General features: G+C 42.2%; 1 protein-coding gene across 9 annotated transcripts in view; it reads right to left on the reverse strand.

The window, feature by feature from the left end:
• The window catches only part of ERBB4 (erb-b2 receptor tyrosine kinase 4), a 644,720-nt gene that overhangs the window by 207,260 nt on the left and 412,557 nt on the right, over nt 1-24,903 (reverse strand). For all 9 annotated transcript variants that reach the window (XM_074829732.1, XM_074829729.1, XM_074829726.1 and 6 more), the window contains exon 4: nt 11,474-11,608. In XM_074829732.1, coding sequence (XP_074685833.1) covers nt 11,474-11,608 — 135 coding nt within the window. The remainder of the gene's footprint in view (nt 1-11,473; nt 11,609-24,903) is intronic.

Raw genomic sequence — 24,903 nt, forward strand, 5'->3', positions numbered from 1 at the left:
TCTGTTGGAAAACAATGCTTGGGCATATACTCTGATATTTAGATTCAGTATTTGCTATACACAAATATTCAATGAAAATAATCATACAAACAAATTTCAGACTGCAATTTCCTGGATAATCTTCAACTATCAGTGATACACACAGGGGTGATGCTTCGGACATTCTGTGACTAATATGTAGGTGTAATACGATGAATTCGGTATGAAGTTGCCTTCATATGTAGCAATTTCTATAAAACCACTTGAAACCCCTGGATTAAGTATCTTACTCTGCAAATATTCCCAACATTTCCCCTATGCCAGAACACTTCACTGATGATGGCTTTTGTGAGTTTTTGAAAGTAAATTACAATTTCCTACAAGAGGACCAGAAAGAAGCTTTTGAGATGTGAAGCTCCTTTGAATACTAGCCCAAGGAGAAATGAATGAGGAGATCCTACACACAGGGACAGAAAGCGTGAGGGACTGCAGGAGCATAAAATACACTCTTCTTTTTGGCTTTGATACTTGCTACACCTTGCTTAGCTTCCCTTCTAGTCACTCACTTTCATTTGAAGCCACGGCACTCACTGTCCTCTTCCCTGCAGAACGTGTGAAGGGATCAGAGAGAAGCCCTGTGTTTGAGCAGAGCAGTGGCCAGAGCTCTTTAGCTAGGCTGTCCACAAAAGCAGGTCAGGAACTTTAGCGTCAATTCTGAGAACTTCTGCTAAAACAGGCATGTGTAACAAAATCCTTGAAAAAATGCAGCTATGATAGCAATAAAGGCTTGGGGTGGGTTTGTGTTTTATGCAAGCAACAGAATAGTCTATTGGGAGAAGCCCATCACGATGCCGGCTGGCTAGTCCCAACATTGCACCCACCAGCTGCCACCGAGCGATACACCTACCCTCGTGTTCTGCGCAGCAGCACCAACCAAGCCTCCTCTGAGCTGGTGGCTGGTACATGCATCTTGCAGATCTAACAACAGACAACTTCAAAAGGGTGGGAGGCACACAGCAGCTTCAAGAACCAGTAGATGCAATTGAGCGGCTGATTTTAGTCTTTCTTTTCTTCCTCTTTCCCTAAGCAGCTCTTCAGAGGCAGCTAGCTAGAGCAGCTGGAGCTTGCTGTGAAAGACCAATTCCACCCACCTACCCACTTGCTACAAATCTGCCAATTACCATTCAATTAGACTATTTTAAATATTCAGAGTATTTGGGGTTTATTTCCCACTTTCAAGAAACACTGGTGGTTTTGATAAAGCAAGCTGCTTATAATGGAAAGGGATGCTTTCATTTAAACCAAAAGTCTCTCTCTTGTGCAACATACTGCTTAAACACCAATCTGCTTATAAACAGGTGGTGCACAGTAATACATTATACACACACAGGTTGCCATTAGAAGATAAGCATTTACCAACAGTGCCACATGCTATGTGGAGCACTACTTAAATTCTGTAGCTAAAGAACTAGTGCCACTTCGTAATATTTTTTTAGATCAGCATGGCAACCTGTGCCACTTGGTGGGTGATTTTTACCCCATAACTGCTGTAAGAAGGAAGGAAGATACTCTGTAAAACAGGTCAGCTCTTTGGCAGGGAGGGGGTCAGTTTGGGGGTTGGATATTTTTTGTTTATCTTTTTGAAAAATATATTTTTCACTGCAAAGAGATGCCCATATCAGAGGTTCTTCAGACACCATTAATGCTGGCTTTCCCAGTGCCCTCCTTTCTGTGTCCACGACTCCTAAAGATCCTCTGCTTTGTAGCAGTTGCCTTGCTAGGTCCCTGGATCAGGCTCTGGCAGCCTAAGGAGTTCTGTCCCTCAGGCATTATTTATTTGTATTAGCTAGGTATCCTTGTGTTTGTTACTTACTTTTTATTCAGTGAATTCAACTGTTAGAGGCATTGTATTACCATTAAATACCACGTCTGCCTGCCTTTCAAATCTGTTTCAAGGGCATTTGCCAATTGACAAATCCCTTCTGAAAATGCTGGCTGAAGGTATTTATTAGGAAACTAAACTGATTCCCTTTATTCAAAACACACTGTTCTGGGTTGAGGAAAAACATTATAGGCAACTTCAAGCAGTTCAGCCTGCCATACAAATGCAAAACAACTTCATTATATCACTGGGTGTCATGTATTCCTCCATCTTCAGTTACATATGCTTGGCAAATATTATTCTTTAAAATAAATGTCTTCTGTTATTGTATTTGTCTTTCAATTCTAGGTAAAGAAATAAATTCTGTCCTGACTAGATAGTCCTTAATGGTACAAAAAGCAACCTCCACATATGCTGAACAAAAGGTGGTTGGGGGACTTTCTGGCTGTCTATATTCAGCTCTAACATAAATTTTCTTTCCAACTGAGATATCCATGAAACTGTAACTGCTACTAAAACGCAATGCTGCAAGCCCTTGAAGTGTGTTCCACACGGAAGGAGCTTTCACAAAACGGTTTAGTTATTTGTGGCTTTTTATCGAAAAGAACAGCTTCTCCTCCTGGCTTTGCCATGGTGACACCAGCGGCAGGGAACATATTCTGTACGGAGACCACCTGTCTGTGGAGGCCCCATTCGCTGGTCTCCAAACATACATTTAAAATGTTAATTGAACTTCAAGTAATAACCTCAATGAAAGGTTATAATTTAACAAACTCTGCAATAACAAATGTCTTCAGGGTATACTTTCTGGAATGCCATTTTCTCCGTAGGTAGTTTCCAATTTAGATGTACACCAGAAATGATACACCAGCTATTCTGAAAGTTGGCTTTAAGTGTGAATTAGTCACTTCCCTCTTTTCTTGTTGCCAACGTACATAAATATACTGCTGTTACTCTGGCCTTCTGTAGAGCAAAATCCTTGTACTTTGAAAAAGCACAAAATATCTTGCAGGAGTAACTGGACAAAACACGTTTTTCTCACATGTGTGTTGGTACTGAGGGCTTGGGGGTTTGATTTACACATGTGCTGGTTTTGGCTGGGATAGGGTTAATTTTCTTCATAGTAGCTGATATGGGGCTAGGTTTTGGGTTTGTGCTGGCAACAGTGTTGATAACACAGGGACATTTCAGTTGTTGCTGAGCAGTGCTCACACAGAGCCGAGGCCTTTTCTGCTCCTCACCCCACCCCACCAGCGAGGGGGCTGGGGGTGCACAGGACGTCGGGAGGGGACACAGCCGGGACAGCTGACCCCAACCGACCCCAGGGATATCCCAGACCGTGTGGCGTCATGCTCGGCACATACAGCTGGGGGAAGAAGGAGGAAGGGGGGGACGTTTGGAGTGATGGCGTTTGTCTTCCCAAGTCACCGTTACGCGTGACGGAGCCTGGCTGTCCTGGGGATGGCTGAGCACCCGCCTGCCCGTGGGAAGGGTGAATGAATCCCTTGGTTTGCTTTGCTTGTGTGCACGGCTCTTGCTTTACCTATTAACCGGTCTTTGTCTCAACCCAGGAGTTTTCTCACTTCTACCCTTCTGATTCTCTCCCCCACCCCACCAGGGGGGAGTGAGCAAGCGGCTGGGTGGGGCTTAGTTTCTGGCTGGGGTTAAACCAGGACACCATGTCTTCATTATTTACATGTAATTATCTCCTGTTACAGGAGCATCCCCTAGTCTAAAGGAAAACTTTCCTTTTACTTACATCTTGACTGCATTCCAAACCTTTACTAACTAATGGTACTTCCACACTTGAGGGAGAGGACTCCATCCTCCCTTCCACTCTGATCCAAGACTCCCCATTTCACCAGTGTGGCTTCCCAGTGGAAGCAGGACTGGTCCTGTATGACAGTGTTTTGGATGGTCAAGTTGAAAACTGGTGTGCACATATGTAGCATTTTATACAATTTAGTCACAGCATAACTGAGAACTGGTAGAAGGTTGGGACCTTTGGGAGAGATTGCAAGGATCTGAGGAACACCTATTTTTCATAACTATCACATAGTTACTTCAGAATTAAATACCCAATGGTTTGACCTGAGTATAAGTTGCCAGATAAGTCACTATGTGCAAAAATGACCCTTTTCTAATATTGCGACTAGTGGTACAAAAAATGAGTTACTGTGCTCTGTGAAGAATTACAAGGTCACTACTGAACATTAAATCAACAGGCTGGCTACCCGTCAGACCTCATTCTGTAGCTGCAACAAACGGCCATACACAAATTCACCTACATCCCTTGCCAGCAACTCCAAACACAGACTGTTAACACCCAGTGGGGAACAGGGCTTGTCACTTATACAAAATTCCATGCAAATATCAATTTATGCTTTATGTGAAACATACTACAAGAATACACTATGTACGCTGAAAAGGATGTATGTGTATCCATGTGGCTGATTTCTCCTATACCAATTTAGAAAAATGTAAGGAGCTTTTGGCCTTAAACCAGTCTGACATAAAGAAACTTTTCTACTAAGCTAAGTTTCTTCCAAATTGTTCCCATTTCTGCAATATTTTAAAGAAGTATCTTTTTAGAAACTGTATTACTCCTTTTGCTAACATGTGGAAAACTTTCAGTAGAACATGGTCCAGCAAATGCTCAGTTATCAAGGCTGATGGAGTAGAATGTTAACCTAAATAAAGCAACTCACAAAGACAATATCACAGAGAAAATGAAGGCGGTGGGGGGGGGGGAAGTATATGGAGCCAGCACTGACTCACATCAACCAAATACATACCATACAGAGATAAGTATGTCAAACTGAGCTATAATGCTTCCAAACACATCTGCACGCCGGTAAGGTCAATCACAGCCTGCACTGTCTGCACCAGGAGATCAGAGCTGACTTCGTAAGCAACTGTGCAGCTGGCTAGCCCATTTTCTGTTCCTTTAATTAAAATGCAAAGCACTGGCTAAATGGTAAACATTTAATTAGATTTGTCTCTATGTTTCAATATTAATAAAACACATGAAAAATGCATTAAGAGCCAGTTAATTGGGGGCTCTCCAAAAGTAGCTGTAAATGAGCAATTATAATACAATTGGGGTGTGGTTCTCCAGGGATCATTTCAGGGCTGACGCTTTTTAATATTCTAGCCAAAGGTTTAGAAATTATTTAAAAAACCCAGACAATAAAACATACGGATGACAGGAAGACTGAACTCTCAGCAAATTACAATGAAGAGCAGCCAGAATTAGAGAGAGCACCAGGCTGGCAGGTAAGCTGGAGTCACTCACACCAAATGTCTTTTATATAGCCAAACACAAGATTGCATATTTCAGAATAAAGCATACAGGCTACATTTTCTGGAAAATGGGGAGTCTAAAACAGACAGATGTCAGAACTGCCTGAATACCAGGTTCCTCGTGTGAAGCTGAAACACAAAGGATACAATTTTTACTTCTACAGGATATTGGTTAAACAGTAATAAAACGCTATGCTATACACACTTTGGTTTCCACCTCCTAAAAGCACACTGGAAAAAACACTGATATTTTACATTGATGAGCAACTAAAATTATTCTGGGGCTGGAAAGAAATTCCTCACTGTGAGAGATGTGAGACCCTCTATCTGTTTAACTTATAAAAAAAAATCAGGAGGTGAGCTGATTACATGGTACATGCCATTTCTGCAGGGAAAAAATGATGGCTACAAGAGACCTCTTTGAGCTAGCTGGAGAAGGTGTAAGATGCAACAACATCTGCAATTTAAAACTGTGTTCAAATTAGAAATAAAGGCAGTTAGTGTTTTTTCTTTTAATATTAGGGAAGTAACCAGCTTCTGAAGGGACGGCTGCACTTCTGCAAAGCTTCAGACCGGTGCCAGGACTGTATAGAGGACTGAAGCGCAGCGCTCACCCATCCAGTGACTGCAGGAGCTCCAGCCACGCCAGGGCTGGGGCTGCTTCTGAAATGCAAAGCCCGGCTGGAAGATACACTGTGGTTAGGAAAGTTACTGAGCTCAACGCCACACAAGAAGATGATACTTCAGGACCTCCACAAACAGGGAATCAGAGCTAATGATGATTCAAGGCTTCTTTTGCTCTTGAAAAATCTATGAATCAATAGGTAAAAAAGAGGGGAAACATTTTAAAGTAGTGTTTCCCTTGAATACATCATGGAATTTACTGAATCACAGGTACACAGCTGAAGATTGAGCCTTTTCTTCCTATGCATCATGTAACAATGTGCAAGTACTTCTGCACAGCTCAGAACCTGGGTGTTTTTACATTATCAGGTGCAATTAGATACAAAGCAATGACAGAGAAGTACTATGTTATGAATAGTAGCAAGTAACTGAAGTTGTTCTGCTTGAAAAAATGTCTTGCCAAAAATTCCAGCTTTTTTCACAGCCGACAGAGGCTCAGTCAAAAAGCCAGACCAAGTCAAGGGAAATTTTTCTACAGATCTCACTGCACTTCAGAGTCTGAGCAGAAATTTCAGTTCAGGAGAATTCTTTAAAATGGGCTTAATTTTCACAGTTCAGTTTTCACAACTCTGGGCACATGCCAACATGCAGTCCAGCATTTTTCTTGAGTAATTTCTTGAAAAGCAGCATTTTTTTTAAAGTTAATAACAGAAAGTAATTTTTAAATCTTTATTACCCAGTTACCAGCTCCATCATGAACATGCATCCATATAGTTTCAGTATTTTTAAATGCATTATTGATTTATTTGAACCTATGCAAGTGACCTCAGCAGAATAATTCAAACCCTTCAGTTTTTTTGTGAAACAAAATCTCCAGGTAAAGCTCCACTGAAAATTCTGATTTAATACTGCAGTCCTTGTCAAATCCGGCAAAAGAGCACAAAGGGGGTTAGTCCAGTTTCTGCTAACAACAAAGCCAAGAAGAACATTGAGGATGCAGATCAAAGCAGCTGGGTTTTCACTGGACTTTCCCTAAAGCTGGTCAGAGGAGCTGTCTACCAATCCAGAGGCATTTTAGGCAAGAAGCCTAATCCTTATTTCCTGCTTTGTTTCTTGCACCATCACTGGGAACTGCACCTCAGGTTTCTAGCTCTAGCTCTTCAGTTAAGGAACTAAATCCAACAAGTAGATGTGGTAACAGGGGAATATGCTCTTGCAAAGCATAGCTTTAGCATGCTTGGCTAATGCTTGAATTTATGACATTTTTGAAAGGGGAGAGAACAGATTTGCAGCATTGCAGAAACAAATTCAGTAACATATATCTAAAGGGAAGATTTTGTTCCTTTTGTTAAGCACTTTTGACATTCCCACTGCAAAGTGCCCAGCTTAAAAACCCCAGGCTGATAGCGTTGATTTCAGATATATGGAAGAGAAGGCTGCTTTCAAATTACAATTAGTTTTAAAAGCTTCAGCTACAAGATACTAGTATGGGAAGGCTCTGCAAACAGTAAATACTAGTATTATTTCAGCGTACGAGTCAAAATGCCGGGCACAGAGGTATGTCCTTGGAGGGTTGAAGTATGCTTGGTCCCTGGTACAACATTTGTTTATTACATTTCAGCAGTACACGCTGAGCTCTGCACTGGCAGCCACTGGCTCTACTCATCTTAACAGTAAGGCCGTGTAATTCAAAGGCCTCTAACACGAGCTTTTCTGCATGCATTTGATCAGAACATGAAGCAATGGGTAAAATGCATTTCAGGCCAAAGAAAAAGAAAAAAAGGAGAAGCAGCACTTAGGATTCACACGTCTGCAGTGTTTCTATCATAGCGGTTAAGACGCTGTGGCCTTTTCAACTGGCTTCTTAACACTGATTTGACAATGAAAGCCTGCGAAGAAGGGAATCAGAAAAGCTTTATTCCCAGAGTTCACTGGCCATATTCTCTTCTGTCTAGCACTGATGTAAATGAAGGGGACTGCCAGAGTTGGCAAATCCAAGGTATGAAACAAGCACCGAGGCAGGGGACTGATTTTATTTCAAAGCATCTTCATTTCACTCCGCCCTCTTGCCTTCCTCCTCTGCTGATTGCCTTGGAGCAGCAGGAAGGGTTGCAAGTGAAATTATCCCTGAAGTGGGACCATTATCAGCTCTTCTGTCTGGCTGGGGAAGAGCACAGCACAGGCAGCTTGCAGTGCCCGCTCCCTCACGGGGGAAGAGGAACCAGGAGCACGGCTGAGCCCTGAGTGCGCACACACGCTGACACACAGGTGCTCCCACTACAACACTGCATTTAGACCAACCTGCTGAAGTCCACTCTGGCATCGGAAAAAACCCGGCAAGCACTGGGCTCTTCTCTGAAGGTGGGCCCTTGTTCTTTCAGACATGTAGACACCTTGGAGGAGATTTTATGGCTGCTACTGATGGTTGGAAACAACACCAGCGATGCCAAAACACCAAACTGGTTTAGGATTTAGGACCTGCTGGAATGATGAAGTATCTGATTCTGACACTCACGGCAGTTCACAGCCTTTTATCCCCAAAATATTCTCTGCCAGGGAGCACTACAGAGGTGGTCACAGTGAAACAGCCCTAACAATTCCTGGGCCATAAACTACCATCCAGTCCTGCCAAGCATGGCTAAACATGGCACACAGGCCGATGCATTTACCTTGGTCTTACACAATCACACATTTACACTACTACTAGTATGGACTTTGTTGAGTTTGACACAGAAGGTTTGGTTAGTTTACATTCCCAAATTGATGTAGCCTCTCTGACAGACCTTCTCCCTCTCCTGTAAAGGTTTTTAGATAAGCAGTAAACCCCACTCATTCTTTTCAAGATATTCCTACATGGCAAGTCACAGAGGGCTTTCCTTGACATCTCTTGCACTTAGGATATTCTTGGTAATGCCAAGCAATGTGTACTTACTCAGTTCCAACAGACTCAGTCAAGATTTGCATTTGATAGGAGGCACTTCAGACTTCAGCCAATTTAATAGTCACGCAAAATAAACAGTAAATACATAGATATGCTGGATCCAAAAAAGCATAAGTCACAGTCTACGCAGAAAAGTACCAAAGACTTTGTAACGCACTGAGCATCATTTTGCAGCAGTGGCAAAACAGCAAAGCTGGGCCCAGCAAGCACCCACACTGCCTAGAGGATTATGAAAAGTGACATGTGAGCCAAATCTGAGAAGCATATACCTTATTTAATGATACTCTATACTGATTTCCATTCTAGGGTTATAATTCAATGTTCATTTCTCCAAGTCCTTTCTGCACCAGTATAAATAACTTGTCTTAATTCTTCTGTAAGCTACCAGTACAGCACATTCCCTTTCTCCTACCTCTTGACAGGTAGTAATAAGGTTCCACGTTTGAGTGATTTCATTTGAAGGCTTTTTTTTATATATATATATACACACACACACACACACATTGTGTGTGTGTGTGTAATACATGCGTACACACACACAGAGCTATTTAATTTTAGGCTATTTTAAATGGTGATTTCTGTACCTGAATGCTTTCTTTTCCATAGCCTTAACACCTTTGTTAAACCATTTTAGCTATTTGTTGACTTTCTGTATAATGGGGTTTAGATTTTCACCTATGTAAGTTCTGAAGACAGAAATGGTTTGGATTAGCTAATTTAATCAAATTTCACAGGACTCATGAATAGTGTTGAGATGGAATCCATTTTCTTGTAGAAGGAGACTTATGATTATTAAATTAAATACAGTCCAACTGCGCTCTGCTCCATTCCAAGTAGGGAAAATTAAAGTAAAATTTGGATGGTTATCTTAATGAAGCTGCCTGGGTACATAGCTCTCAATCATCATTGAAATAATGTTTATCAGGTTTATCAAGCACAAATGGCAAAGCACAAATTGTTCCTTCCCTACATTTCAAAACAACTCAAAAGGAATGCAAAAATGTTTTAAGAAAACTGGACTTAGGTACATACATTCTTTCATCTTGCTGTGGGAGCTAATATTTGCCTTTATTACTTTCAGGGTGTGATTCCAAAAGTACCCAGCACTGATCTCGTTCCAATTCCTCTGGAGTCACCAGTAAAACTTTTGTTAGCTCCAAAAGATAGTACTGATGTTGGTTGCTTTTTGAAAAGAGCTTATTACCTTGGTGTTGCAGAAACATTTGTCTTGAAGAACTGCCAAAGGTTAAAAGAAAACCCAATAACAGAACAAAACAGAGTAACAACATAGTCTTTTTCTTGTTGAAGTAACGACTCATAAAAGGGTACAGCCATTCCCTAACCTTCAAAGGTTTTATCAGTTCTTCTTAGAACTGATCATCACCAGTGATGAGGTTTTTTAATATGCAAATAAGATAGCTGGTTGCATTAGAACTATGTCATGTTTCCAGCCAGAAGGCAGAGGAGATGAGCCTCAGCTCTGCAGTTGGAAGATCGAGGAGCAGTGGAGTTTGGCAGGCTCCCGGAGGAAGCTGTATCTCCAGTAGCTGTGCTCTGATTTTGAGGGTAGCAGGTGAGATAGACAAAAGCAAGTCAGCCTTATATAAAATTTATTATACCACAAAGGACTTGGTTAAAAACAAGTTGCTGGTTATAAATTATGGGCACTCATCAAATGGTCTTTACCCAGAGTCTAATTTTTTTTTTTCTTAATTCCTAAGATACAGCTGAAGACCTGAAATCTGTAGCAGAAGCTAAAGAGGCAATCAGTCATTTATACATCCTTGAGGGACACCTTAGGATATGGTAAGCAATCCAGAATGTCTCTATATCTGGAATGCTCAAGATATGCAGACAATATGTCTACTGTGGTGTCACTTCTGACATCAGATATAAACTTGTTCCCAGCCTATACCTGAATTTCAGTGTTGATACATCCTGAGGGTACTGTTTAATAGCAAGGTATTAAGTCTGAATGCACTTTAGTATCTCATGGAATATTTTACGTAAACACTTTGTATCACTGTCACCACCATTCACTAGAATTCATTATTGCTACAAGAATCATCAAAATACTACTGAACGTGAATAACTCTAGGGAAGGGAAACAGATAAACGGATCAAACAAATTAATCAAAGTACATAGATACTGCAAGTTTGAAATTGAGAGCATTAAAATAGAATGTATTAAAAACAGAGAAGTACTGGCTATATTGTAAAGAGCAACCCATTCTCTGCAAATTCTCTCTCTTTCTTTACAGGCACAAGACAATAGGATAACTATTTCTTTGAGGTTCATTTCTCATCTTAAGTCAGAATATCCACGAGCTTGTACCATAATTACTCCAGCAGCTAATTATGATGCCACAGACAGACCATTGTGACTCAAGGACCAGCCTGAGCAACAGGAACAAATGCAAAGCAAACAATAACGTCTGTGCCTCCACGGCAGCATAGTGGCTTTAGCAATAAATAGAAAAAGGAATACGCAGAAGAGAAAAAACAGATCAGAGAAAATTCAGAAAATGTATGATGTTCACAAATACTCTCTACAGGCAGTGCTTTTAAGATTAGATTAAGTGTTCCTACAAGGAGTGTACAAAGTTTGAAGAATGCAGTGAAGAATGCAGTGAAAATTTACAAATACAATTCTCCGTAACAGAGGATCAGGGAAAACCTGTGGTCATATTTATACTGTTTCACGCTGAGCGGATGACAAGGCTAAGAATAAAACTGGTACTTACATCCTGAGCTGCCATTCGTTGGAACCAAAGTGAAGTTGGAGGCCCAGGGGTTACGCACGATATCCTGCCAATGAATGGTGTCTGCAAAGCACAGAAATTTGTTCTGGCCAACATACACCCCTCCATTCAGTATTTCTGCATAAAAGAACAAGAGAACATACTTGTAAGACTTTAAACATACAGCTGATTACATCTATTGCTGCTTTGTGTGCTGGGGAGAGAGGGCATGAAATTTAAATGCAAAAAATTCTCGCTGTAATCTCAATACTCTGAAAACTGGAGGGTAAGGAGCTTACAGTATTTGTAAACAGGAACCATTAACTTATATGCAGAACAAACCTGATGAAGACAGCCACACAGTTGCTAGATGAGTTACTAGGTTTACCTGTTGTTCCAGTGTAATCAAGTATGGAACAGTACTGCTATTTGTGTGTAAAATAACCTTCAAGACCTAACTGACTTTAAAACCGCAAGCAATCAACCATACCATGCTGTGTTTCATTAATACGTGTGCACGCCTAAAACATACAATAAAGTAATGTGCTCCGCTGGGGTAGGAATTTTCTGAGCCCACAGTACATGAGAAAGGTCCAGTCATCATAATGTCTTGAAAAGCATGTTTTCTGATCAGACCATGCTGCTGTAATAGCATGATCCAGAATACTGAAGTACTCCAAATCTCAAATACTATGATCCAAAACTACCACTGATATGCCTTGCTGGAAGCTTTGTGTTGAAGGGAGATGGTTTCTGAGCAGATGAAAGGTTTTTTTTAATTTATTTTTTTTAATTTTCACGTTTATATCACTTTGTTTAAAAAACCAGCTTGTTGCTCTGTCTCTAAAGGCTTGATTTGTCAAATCTCAACATGAAAATGATCTTACAGTTTTTGGTTGTAACACCAGGGTTTCTTCTGGAGCAATAACTTGGTTTTTTTACCCTCTGAACTCTTGTTCAAATTCACAATTTCTCTACTTAACCTGGCTCTCATATTTCCAAAGCAGAGGACAATCCATGTGACTTTCATTAAAGTTAACGGGAGCTATGCAGCTAAAACCTCCTGCATCGCTTAGTGTCAGAGATTCAAGCCTCAGCAAAGAAATGTTGAAGGTTAGTTTCTAATGGCACCTTAAAATGACATGAAGTGGTGCTATACAGCTGGGAGTGTCACACTTCTCACAGAAACATTAAGAGTAAAACTTGACTATGGTAGCAATGATTAAGGTCATCTGATAGTCCTCATCTCTCAGGAAAACCTTTAAAAGCTGTAGTGGGAAAATTAACATTAACAAATAGCCAGGAAGGAATTACTGTGTATTTTTTTAAAAAAATTTCAGTGTTTACAGGCCACAGCATGTAGAGGAGGTGGCCCCGAGGAAAAGAACGTATTAAATAAAGGATCATCTGTAAATACATCCTTCCACCATATTAATCAGTTCAGAGTATTACTATTTCTTAGAAACCTCTGGTTTAAAAGCTTGGCTTTTCATTGAAAAGGGGCTTAAAAATGAAAACAATAATAATCATCTTATTCAAAAAGAAGTCTGGATTAGAGATACAGCAATGATCTGTCTGTATGATATTCTTATGATCCCTGACGAAACCCATACAGCATCTGCTAGTAATTCTGATCTGGGGAAAAAGTGGGACTTAGTCTTCTAACTTGAAACTTGATAGTGATGATTTCTCTGTGTTATCCCAGCTATACAGGATTACCTAATCCATTATGGCCCAGATTTTGACTAAAAATAACACCTGACAAGCCACAAAAAACCTGGAAAATCTACATCCATAGTTTCTTAAACACTTGCACACAAATCCAAATAGTGTCACTATCAGTTGGTACATCTGAACACCTGTCACTGGCATAATTTCCTGGGTTTTAGAGCATTCACTCGCAACAATACCTATCAAATTTTCTTTTCTGCTAGGAACTTTGATGCATTCTTGTACAGCAGGCAGCATTTCCCTCTAAAAGTAATTCTAATAGTTTCAAATTGTGGAGGAAGACTTTTTTTCAGCATAAAAGTAACCAGAAAATGTCCCGTGCTTTTCCCATGATTTTCTAAAAGCAAACATGGAAAATGCTCTGACTTCACTCATCACTGAATAATAAGCATTTTTCCTGCTGCTCTTCTCCAAAAATGTGATGCAGTCGTTATTTGCCCTACACTGTACCATTTTTTCACAGGTGACAGGATTAAAGTTTACAGGCCTGTTCATGTGGTGAGGTGCTAATAAACCTGAGTAATAATATCAAAGATGGGTTCTTACAGATATTAAATAACCCTGAGTTCAAAGTTTAGTACAATCTTTAAAGTACTTGTGCTTGTCTCTTCCTGCTTTGTGGGATCCAGATTCATTCCCTTTCTACCTTCTCATTCCAACCTGCTATCCTACTTTTCTTCATGCTGAGTCCTTGGCATGTGTAAATCAGCACAGATGCGTTGGCTTCATTGACTTAAAACTCAAATGCGTTTTGCACTTCTCTGCCCTCTCTTAGCAAGAACAATGCCTGGAAAGACCTAATAAACCCTGTTACATGTTAAGCAAATGAAGCACAAATGTAATCAATATACAATAGACTTACGGTATAATGAATTCATCATCTTAAAGTCATCATCTCATTTTAATTTACAGCACTGAAAGTGAGAGATAAAGTTAAACAATAGACAGGAGGAGAAAGGCAGGCATCTCTGCCTGTGCAGACAAGCTAGCAAAGGAAACCAGGCAAAAGAGCTTTCTTGTCCTGCATGCAACACCTGAGGTGCCTCTTTGCTGAACTCTTTCCAAGGTTGGAGCAGGAAAGAGAATGACAAGTCCCCTAGGGAATTTTGTGATTTCTACTGCAAAGAAAGAAGCTAGTTCTTTCCAAAGAAACACTAAAAAGGACTGCTCACCATGGAATGTATTTTAAATGGCATTTTGGGGTGAGTAATTTTTATCTTCTAAAACAATTTTTCATGACACTGGAAAATTAGTCTAAGTACCACACTTCTGCCTGGGATAGGAGGCAGAGCACTCGGCTCTCTCAACTGCTGCCTGAAATACCTACTGTGCTACGCTGGCAGCAAACATTACCCTTGGACTTCTATGCTGCTCAGGGATGCAGAGTTACAAAAGGCGATTTTGAAGCACAAGTCCTACTAGCTTTCATTGGGAAAAGGGTTCCTAAAGGTGTCAGACAATTTTGGACGCCTTGTTGTAAGGTACCAATGGCCACACTTAAAAGAGTACCAGTATCCCATTTTGGCACCAGGGCTGCAGCTGGTGCTCTGCGCAAAGGAGTAGCTCCAAGGTCTTTTGTCACTTGATTCTGAAGTGAATGCAAAATCTTACCATCTTCCTTATTAGAGCTACTTTACTGGCTTAAAAGCAGTATAATTCTGTAACTAAAGTTATATGAAAATAAATCAGCAAGTGCACTCGTCACTGACTTCTGTCATTATTTTGCTTATTGCTGCCAAATGATTGTGGGGAACTTATATCTGCATATTATTAAAATTCTATTAAATGGTTATTTATTCAAGAAGCTAAATCAGAAATGTATTATCCGTTATATCTGCTATTTTCTTGCTTCCATTAGCCCAGTGATGAAGCAGAACCATTACCGCATAACTTTGGTTACCTACCATAAAATACTTAACATACTAACAGGAGAAATAGAAACATACAGGTCTCTGGAAACCATGAAACACAAGTAGCTCACACTTTCCATAAAGTGCCACGGAACACAGCTAGATACATCACACACATACTTAGTCTGCTCAATTCAAAAAAGTAGTAAATTCGTAACACCTGTTCTAATAGAATGAGTTTGGCTGGAGTCAGTGAAACTGTGTTACCAGACACCAGAAGCCTAAGCTCACTGTAAATAAGGCAAAGGGATGCTGGCTCTGCAAGTGTGTTGTCTGTTTAGACCGGAGATGGGAAGAACTCTTCATCCATCTGTTAAAAGGGCATTTCCTTCTGCTGACTTTTTCTTGTGTACAGTGTAATCCCTCACAGTCTGTTATCTATTATTTATGAAATATGTATTTATTTCAAACGCAGATTAAATTAGCAAAATGTGTTCACATTCTGGAACGTATCCTGAAGCGCAAGTAACTCGTGTGTGTTGATATGCAGTGGGGGCTGTAGGCACCTATTTAGCAGTAGAATCTGGTTCTAAAATTGTTATAAAATTGATTATAAAATTGCTATTGCTATACAAGGTTGCAAATTAAAAGCTCTTCTCTGGTGCTATAAAGCCAGCTGGCACAATGAACCGGGAGAAGGCATAGCGAGAGGGAAAAGAACTAGGTCTAAAGTGGGCAGAGAAAGGGGAAGGAGTTAATTAGGAAAAACTGTTGGGCATGTCCACTGTAGCCACTTCAGAAGCAAAACAGAAGATATCTTATACCTTCCAAGCTGATTGTCTGCTAAGGAAATGGCTGTCTTTTACACTACACCATGTAGAGGTATGTATACTCTGCACATACATAACGCATGTTGATACCTTAATTTCCAAGGTTAGCCTCCATCAGAGCTGAAGCATCTTTGCATGCTGACAGTGCTGCATCTTTGCCACCATTACCCAGGTGATAGGGATTTGTTGTCAGATACAGTGCCACTCTCAAAACACTGTCATATTTCACCCAAGATGCTCAATGCATTATCTGAAAATAGCTTTGGCCTGGAAATTTCATGCCAAACCAAGTCTTTTGATCTCTTAGCACAGTTGATTGCTGATGACCCACTGGGAAAGCACTTCATGTCCATCATTAATAGGCTATGTCTTAAAGGGTAATGAGAACTGGGTGCTTTAGGAGACAATAGCTCATCCATCATCAATCAAGATCTGAAGTTTTTATACAGATGATTTAAGAAGAGTTGGACTGTGTAAAATTGAAATGTCACATTTGTATTGGGAGATGGGGGGAGCTTGGTAATGAAAATGAGAGTTTTAACCTTCTCCATTTCAGCTCAATGACCATACTCAAAAGCTCATGGATGTGGAATCTGTGTACCAGCTAGAAGCCCCAGACAGCCTTCGATCTCAATTACACAATTTCAAGTAAAGATTATTTGGGTCATTAGCTGGAAGTCAGTTTCAAGGCTTGATGGTAACAGCAAGATATTCTTTATTTCTATCAAAAGCAGGCAGTGTTATGTGCAGCCTGTGGGTCTGTTACTTCCAACTGCTCAGTAAGTAAGTACATGGGATTGCAGCACCTGAACATAAATCTTCCAAATCTAGCTACCCATTTTGCTGCTTAAATAAAAATGGAGTCATGTGATTACCTTTCGCTGAGTTTGATGGGGTACCCTTTTCACCATTTCACCTCAAATGTGTGTGAAGATGGGCTCACAGGGTCCTTGTGAGTCATTTAGCTACTTCATCAAAGGACAACAGGCTCTGGTCAACTCTTTCTTTAGCGATCTCCCCAGCGGGAAGATCTGTGTCATGAACAGGTTCAGCCATATTAAACCAACTCAAAGAAGACATTTGTATATGCTTGGATTATTCCTCTGTCTGTGCATGCCCTGAATTCTTCCTTCTCACAGCCTTATTAAAATTAAGACACCAAATCATTTAGCTGGTTACTCTGTAAAAGGAAACAACGCTGCAAATTATCCCAGCCCTTTGCGGTAAACACACCGGAGTTACAATGTATGTTCCATGACTACCTTATTTTCAGAGAAGTGAAAGGTTGTGTGCAAGTCTGTGTCAGGCTAATAGGCCCCCTTTCACCTTGCACCCTGAGCAGTTACTGAGGCCACTGGGCACATAAAATGTGGCCACATGGCCCCACAGTGTTCAGTGCATGGAGAAAGTGATCCAAACTACTATGAAGAGAGTAGAAACTGCTGAATCAAGGAAGTAACACAAAAAGCCCTCACCCATCCAAAAGGGAACAGTTGGGTATAAACCCAATATAAGATGTGTTCCTTTTCACAAGAAGCAGTCCTGTTCTTAAGTATATTTGGTTTTACTCAACACACTTGGCTTATGCTAAAGGAAATGGTCTCTCTCCGTAATCTAGCTAGATTCACTTGTCCTAGAGGCTGCTCAATTTAACGCATCTTGCAATGATGGCAGCAGCTTCTGCCCACTTGGATCTTGATTCCCAGAAGTGTTTAGGCCCAGGTTTACATTTAATCATCTTCTTCCCCTCCATTCTGGGGATGCTGATAAGCATTTGGTGATGCAAAACACACATCTGGAAGATAACATATATTTTAAAGCATGTCATGTATGTGTATAAAGAAGTGATACAGCATTTGAAATATAGAACCTATGTCACCGCTGCCCCCCATTTCACGCAAAGGGGACATCTGGTCTAAGAACCATTACAGCTTTCAGTATGAAAGAACTGTTGCCCTTCGATCTTTTGATCTTTGTTAGGAAAAAGAAAATTGTATTCATTTAAGTCACTGTAATGAATCACTGATGAGTTTCAAATTACTGTCTATGGAGAGCACGACCCATCGCTAGCTCACCCCAGAAGGGACACTCTTGACCTCAGTAAGAGCAGCAATATGCCAACAGCCAGAAATGAGCAGTCATTTCATTCACAGGAGCCATGACTTAACATTCAGGTAGCACAGCACTACCTGATGGGGATACCTGGGTCCCAGTTAGCAGCGACCTCGCGTTCAGGAAGAGGTGAGCTGGTATGTGCCTCTTCAGCAAGTCCTCTGCTAACATACCATCACTTGGCTGTGCTTATCTTTCAGTTGTTCCAAAAACCATACCTCTGAGTATGGATTTCAGCAAGGAAGCACAGCTGTGGGCATCTGATTATTCAGAAGTTACTAAAACCTGCTGAATCCGAAATAAATCATCTCTCTTCTGCCCTGTTCTTATTCTTTGGCAGAAAGCCAGCAGAAGGTGCAGAAAGGGAGACAAGGTGCAGCGCACTGGGTGTACCAACAGGGCAAACAAAGTCTCCCTGGTGTCCCAGTGGTCTCCGGAAAGGCTGAAGGCTCTGACAGATACCCCAGATAACCCTGATCATCTTTAATGGTGAGCATCCTGTGGGACATAATGTGGTGTAATAACCTAGAGCAGCTGTATCAGAGCTTGCCTTGCACTCTTTCATGACACAGCCCCACTTTCTGTGTCTCAGTGAAGACTGAACAGACCTCAGTGTCACCACTTCTGCCCTCTTGGAATGCTACCCATGCCCTATAGCTGCAACAACTCCTTCATCTCTCACACTGATCAGCCTCTGCAAAGGTGCAGCAACAACACACAACCAAGCCACCCCTCCTGACTCACCATGATGGCTTCACATTCATTTTTCTTCATCATTTCTCTAGAGCTTTTGTTGTGTTTGAAGCATTTCTCCAGATGAATGGTTTCTGCTCCTGAGGCGGAGCATGTTTATTTGCCAGCCCTACAACAACAGGAGTGGCTTCCAGCAGAGTTTCCTAGTGCCTCCAGGACGTTTCCATTGGCTGCAGATTCACCTACAAACTCTACAGAGAACCACCAGTCAAGGCTACATGGAGGTAAGATTGCAGACTGATCCTTCAGCCATCCTCCTTCACCTATGACCAGCTGTTCTGCTAGTTCAGAGTCCTGGTGTACGATACTGGGACCTAAACCTTACTGTCCCACCGCTCCAACAGAGACTCGTCCCACCTTCTCCCTTCCCCAATCTCGAGGGCAGGCAGCCAAACAATCAAGAGAGTCTGAAGAAACATGGGACAGAAGTGCTGAGTGTCCTATTCCAGGCCAGAAAAAGTGGAAGCTGGTGCTCAGAGCCACCTAATAGGTATGATGTACACTGAGCCAAACTGAACCCTTAAGGAAAGCAACTCTCCACTGAAGACCACCTTACATTTCATATCATCTATGTGGGCCAAATTTGAAAAATAGCACCACGAGTACTTATTTTTATTTTTTCCCCTAAACTTTTTAGAAAGTTCTCTCCTCATAGGATGTTCATATCATTCCTTCTTCCAGGATGAGCCTACATACTTGGACCAATTCAATTCTGTGTTGCCAAGACAGACACAAGCATTTTAAATGCCCTTCCTTGTCAGGGCACTTGCTATATAATATTTTGATCAGACCTGTAATGTTTTATGTCTGCTGGTGGTAGCTCTCAATTTATCTTTTCCATCTGCTGAGATAAGTAACTGTGAGACTACTGTGTCCCTGTTCTCCTGGCATTGGCTCTTTATAAGAGGCATCTCGCGAGTAAATGTTGCCTGACAGTTTGTCTGCCATTGCTGCTGCAGCCTTTCCAAGCAGGCTTTTCACATGGAAGTCAAGCAGCAGTAGGAACATAAACCTCAGCAGGGCCAGGGGCATCTGAATGCAGTAGGGTTTCCCTGCAGCACCCCCAGGAGCTTCAACTCTGGCATTATCTGGTGGTATATTTTTTAATTCTTTTCATATAACCACTGACAAATTCAAGAAGCCTGCTTTCTATCCCGAGCACATCTGGCACTCAGGCCATGCACTTGGCAAACAGACTGATGGCCTTCTGTCTTGGAGCGTAAGTGCCTCAAGTACATCCTGATTGGCATCAACATGCAGAAATTCCTTCTCCCTTCAAAAAAAAAAAAGTTAAGATCTGGATGTAGTGGTAATTTCCTCCATTTTCTGAAAGGCTGTAAAAAATTACTGACTCCATAGAGCCCTTCTCTTTCAAAACTGTCATAATGTGGCTTGGAATAATCCTGGAAGGGTGCCCAGATCCACGTCCAGCTGCATCCTGCGTTTCAGTACAAGCATTTGCATACGGGCTGGTAATTGGCATGCAGCTGGTTTTATGCCAGCTCCAGCAATTGCATAACCTAACTAATCTTTTCTCTGGGCTCGAAAGAGGAGTCTGTGTCCGCTGAGCTTAAAATTTCTGTATGGGATCTGTTCAAGTATGCTCTCACATTTCTATGTCACATTGTTAACCTCTCCTGAGATACGGTGTCGACTCTTGGAAGAGGAATTTTAATTGAAATTTGTCTGAGGTGGGAAGTGCCTGTGCCTTTCCCTGGCTCTCCTGTACTGAAACTGTGCAAATGACATGTTGAAAAATCCTCCTCCCGCACAGAGGACTGTGAAGTGACTCTTCGTTGGCTCCTACCAGCTGTAAAGACCTCGGATTGCGTTTTCCCTCCCAGCGCTGTGGCTGGGGACAGCCAGACAGCCAAAAGAAGGCCTGTAAACTGAGGAACATGCACGTTAATAACAGCAATTAGTAAGGCCTTCTTTCTAAGTTAATGAGTTTGACAAGGTCTGAGCCTCAAGTATTCCAACTCATATTTTTTCCCCTTTAACTGCTATAATTGCTAAGAGGTCACTGTCAGTCCTGCTTCTTGCTTTTGCATGCACGCTTAATTCAGGTTTCAAAAATCTGACGGGATGTCAGGGAACCTGTCCATGCTGCTGAGCCCCCGACCCTGTGGAAACACAGCTGAGTGTGTTCCTGCTAACTGTTCTCCCTCCCCAAAACTCGTGTGCCTTCCGTGTGATCATCAGGTTTGCACACATCCTTTTTGACCTTAATTATGCCCATTTTCTGTTCATCTATTATCAGGTAGTAGTGAAACAGTGGCAACAACTAAAATGTGGCTGTTACATTAAAAAAAATCCAGAGTTCAGGCCAATTTTCCTTAAACTATTAACCTTAAACCGGTTGCTTAGGTGAGGCAAATAAGCACGTGTGAATTCATGCCAAAGTAACCACTTTGGATAGTGGGAGCTAAAGGAACGGGTGACAAGGTCCTAAGCACAAGAAATAGTTCAGGGTTAGTTCATTCAATTTTTTAAGACTACCATCTCTCTCCCTAAGTGTTCCCCAGTTCTTCTGCCCGCTCTTAAAAATGAGCCCTTCTCATCTCCCACCAATCCTAATTTTAAAAATGTCTCATCCTACACATTTAGCTTTTTAAAAGCCACTATGAAAACATCCTCTTCTTTCTTTCCATCAATATTTTGATTGTAACCGACATGGTTGCAAACATTCTCCCAACACACCTCTTTCTTTTCCCAGCAGCTGAACTGCATTGAACCCAAGCTGCTCTCAGTTACGATGCAGTAGATCAAGAGTGATGCTGTGGCCTGGAGTGACATGGAAGTAAAACTGCGGGGAGATCTACGCCTCCATTAACAGGGGACATACTCTGCTCCCAGTAGTGGCTTGTCACATGGTGGACAGTCCCTTTTCTAACTCATTTTTGCTCTGTATCCATGCAACCTTGGCAGGAACAGGGTTGCCTTCCTTGTCATATTTGATAGCAGAATACACTTTCTTCCTGGAAAAAGGATCGGTTTGCTTCCAGCACTTTACCACTCTGCAGTTAAACTAGTCCAAACAGCTTCTGTCTGCAGGCAGCAAAAGCACACAGTTTGTCCTTGTCTACACTCTGGCTAAACTGCAGCTGGCACTGATTGATGATATTTATTTCAGTGAGATCATTTTTAATAATGTAGACAACAGGAGGGACGAATAAGTGCCGAGACCCACCAGTTCCGCCGTACTAACTGCTATCCTTAGCATTAAGAACAAGTCTTAGTAATTTTTTGCCAAAGAGCTTCCCAAATAACCCTATGCAAGAGAAGGAGAGCACACAAACAGACCACGGGCTGGGAACAAAGTCACTTAGGGCAAAACAAAGCAGCTGTTCTCCTGGCTTCAGGGCTCGGTGGGGTAGGGTTCAAGCCTGAATCTCTAACCCTGCATTGATGTGGATAGCTTTGTGGCTTTTCTTACCATTGCTTTCTAAGGCTAATACATCTAAGATACAATTTATAAATAAATAAATAATCTTAAGAGATATCCTGAATGATAGCTTTTTTCTCAGTCCACTAAGTGCTGTGCCCCAGAACTGAAGAAATGTTGGTAAAGGGATGGGGATATACATCCAATCAAATATAGAGGGGAAGACATACTCTTCTGAGTTACTTATAACTCCTTTTTTGTTTTTAATAGCTTGTCTTTCTCTTGAGCTTCAGAAGTTCTTGCTCAAATTGCATAGGCAGTCAGTATAAGGCTGCAGAAGTTACATACCTGGCTACTCCTGGTCTTCAAAGGCTACAAAACATCTGTTGGTTGGCAAGAACAATTAATTAGCAAAACTGAAGAGATGATTCCTTTCTACAAAGGCCTGGATGCAGCAGGGGAGGGGGAGACGACTCCAGGGAAGTCAAGCCTTGTGAAGGCCTGTAAGCTGTGTGCCTCTGGGCAAATTCCCAAAGCTGAAATCTCAATGAATTTAATGGTTCTTAATTCCACAGGATTTCTAATTACAGCCAAGAGAAGGTAATGAAATGTGATGTAAATGTTTAAATGGAAATAAAGAAAATAAAGAACCTGTCAAATTTGCTAGTCAGTCTCCCAGATACAGCTCCTTGCGTACCAAGTGCCCAGGCTAACCGATTCCACAGACACAGTGACAGGAGAGAAAAATGGCTCCTAAACCATCCTGCCCACAACCCATTATAGGCTGTCTGCTAATGAAGAAGGCCTTCTCTTTCAGCCCACCTGTACAGGTCTGACAAACTTCAGTAGCCACAAGCTGCATCCTGGAGCTTCTCTATGTTCATCGGAAAATCTCCTTCCCATCCTGACTCTCCCCATATGCCAGCTCCCTGCTCTTCTCCAAGGTCTTCTGCTGGCTTTGGGGCTCGCTCACAGCCTCCCTGCCTGCCCTCCAAAAGCACACGGCACACGCACTGGGGGCTCTAAGCCAGGGCCATGTCAGTCCCAGAGCACTGCAGGGAAGCAGCCTCCCTCCCCCTGCCCCACGGCAGCCTCTGTCGCGGAGCACCTGGCACCCACACGGCAGCTGCTGCCACAGCACCCTCCCCTGTGTCACCCTGCCCATTTCTGCCTGTTCCCTGAGCTGCAGAAGACAACAAAAGCCCAGTGCTCCTGCCCACAGAGAAGAAAAGCAGTTTGCTAAATGCCGTCACTGATGTCTCACCTACTCTATTAAACGCTGGCATTTTCCCGTTGCCAGCTCAGGTGAAGATTCCCACTCCTGCAGGGCAAGGGGCTCCATGGTAATTTGAGCAATCCTGATGCTGCAGAGCACGTCAGCAGAGGACCAAGTGAAGGCAGGTAAATCCACCGAGCACTTTGCAGTGAAGGGACGGGTAAGGGCAGTTAGGCTGAGTGCTGTGGGGTGAGCAAAATCTGTTCCAGAGTTTTAAGCCAGTTAATCACTGGCTTTCATTTTTTAACATACACAAGAATCCTGCCCTTCCCTTTTTTTTTCTTGTTTGACACCATTTTAGATTTAAATTCTTAGAAAATGATCCTGTGAATGACCCATCTGTCAGATAGAAACATGTGTATATCACTAGCAAGAGACAAGCAAACAACCCCCGAGCACCCACCATCTCCACAGACACAAGGACCTGTGGAGAATTCCCACCAGGAGTCAAGCCTGGGGCGCAACGCAGTGGTGCAGCATCAAACCAGACGGTGTACCCCAATCGCGCAGCAGCTTGCAGCACTGCCTCCAGCCCCTCTGCCCCTGGGTTAACCCAGGAGGGGAGGAAGGAGGTAAAAAAGGCTCCAACAGGCACAGCATAAAATTTGACCTTGGCCTTCTGGGCAGTACCATTAGCACAAATCAGAGCCTACGCATGAACAAAACCTTCTCCTCGCACATAGAAAGAGGGGAAGTTCCTAAAACATGTAACATGTATGAAACTCTCATGATATGCCAGAGCAAGAGGCACCATGCTCAGAAGCAGAGGCATGTCTGAGTGATCTCTGGAAATGACACTGTTGGTACACGTGCATTTTGGAAAGAGATAGTACTCTCAGATGAATTGGACCAATATCCACTTAAAACTGTGCTGGTGATTACAGACTTAATTATAGGTTTGGGGCTTTTGGGGGGCCTTTTAAGGCACTTTGGTTTTGTGCAAGCAAAGTTTTCCCACTACTGTGTCAGTCTCCTGTCCCAGCATCCTTCTAACTTAATACCACTCTATGGTTCAGCAAAACTCCCACTGGGGCACTGCACAGGGTGCATGTGTGTTGCCAACTCTGGTCTGCAGTTTTTAGATGTTTGGTTGTTTTTCACTCACAGGCCACGAGGGAGTTTAAGATTGCGGAGAACTGTAGAAGGAATTTTTGGAAACAACAGGCAATATTCCTCATCTCCCTTTCCCAAGGAAACACTGTGGTTTCACAAGAGGAAGCACGTTCTTTACGATGGGGCTTGGTGCTCAGGCCTAGCACAGCAGCACTGCACAGGTCACAACCAAAGCAGACCCCAGCTGAGGGTGCACAAGAGGGGAAGAGCATCAGCTCCACCACATCCATCTCTCCTATGAATTTGCTTTGTGCAAGACTGTCTCTGAGGGGATAGGCTGGACCATCGGGGAAGACAGAATTGGGCAAGAGCAAGAATTTGGCTAAGCAAGCTCAGCTCAGGCTCCTCTCCCTCCTCAAGCCCTGTGAAGCACTCCACCTGCG

The sequence above is a fragment of the Strix aluco genome, chromosome 6 (genome assembly GCF_031877795.1).
Source record: "Strix aluco isolate bStrAlu1 chromosome 6, bStrAlu1.hap1, whole genome shotgun sequence".
Classification (NCBI taxonomy): domain Eukaryota; kingdom Metazoa; phylum Chordata; class Aves; order Strigiformes; family Strigidae; genus Strix; species Strix aluco.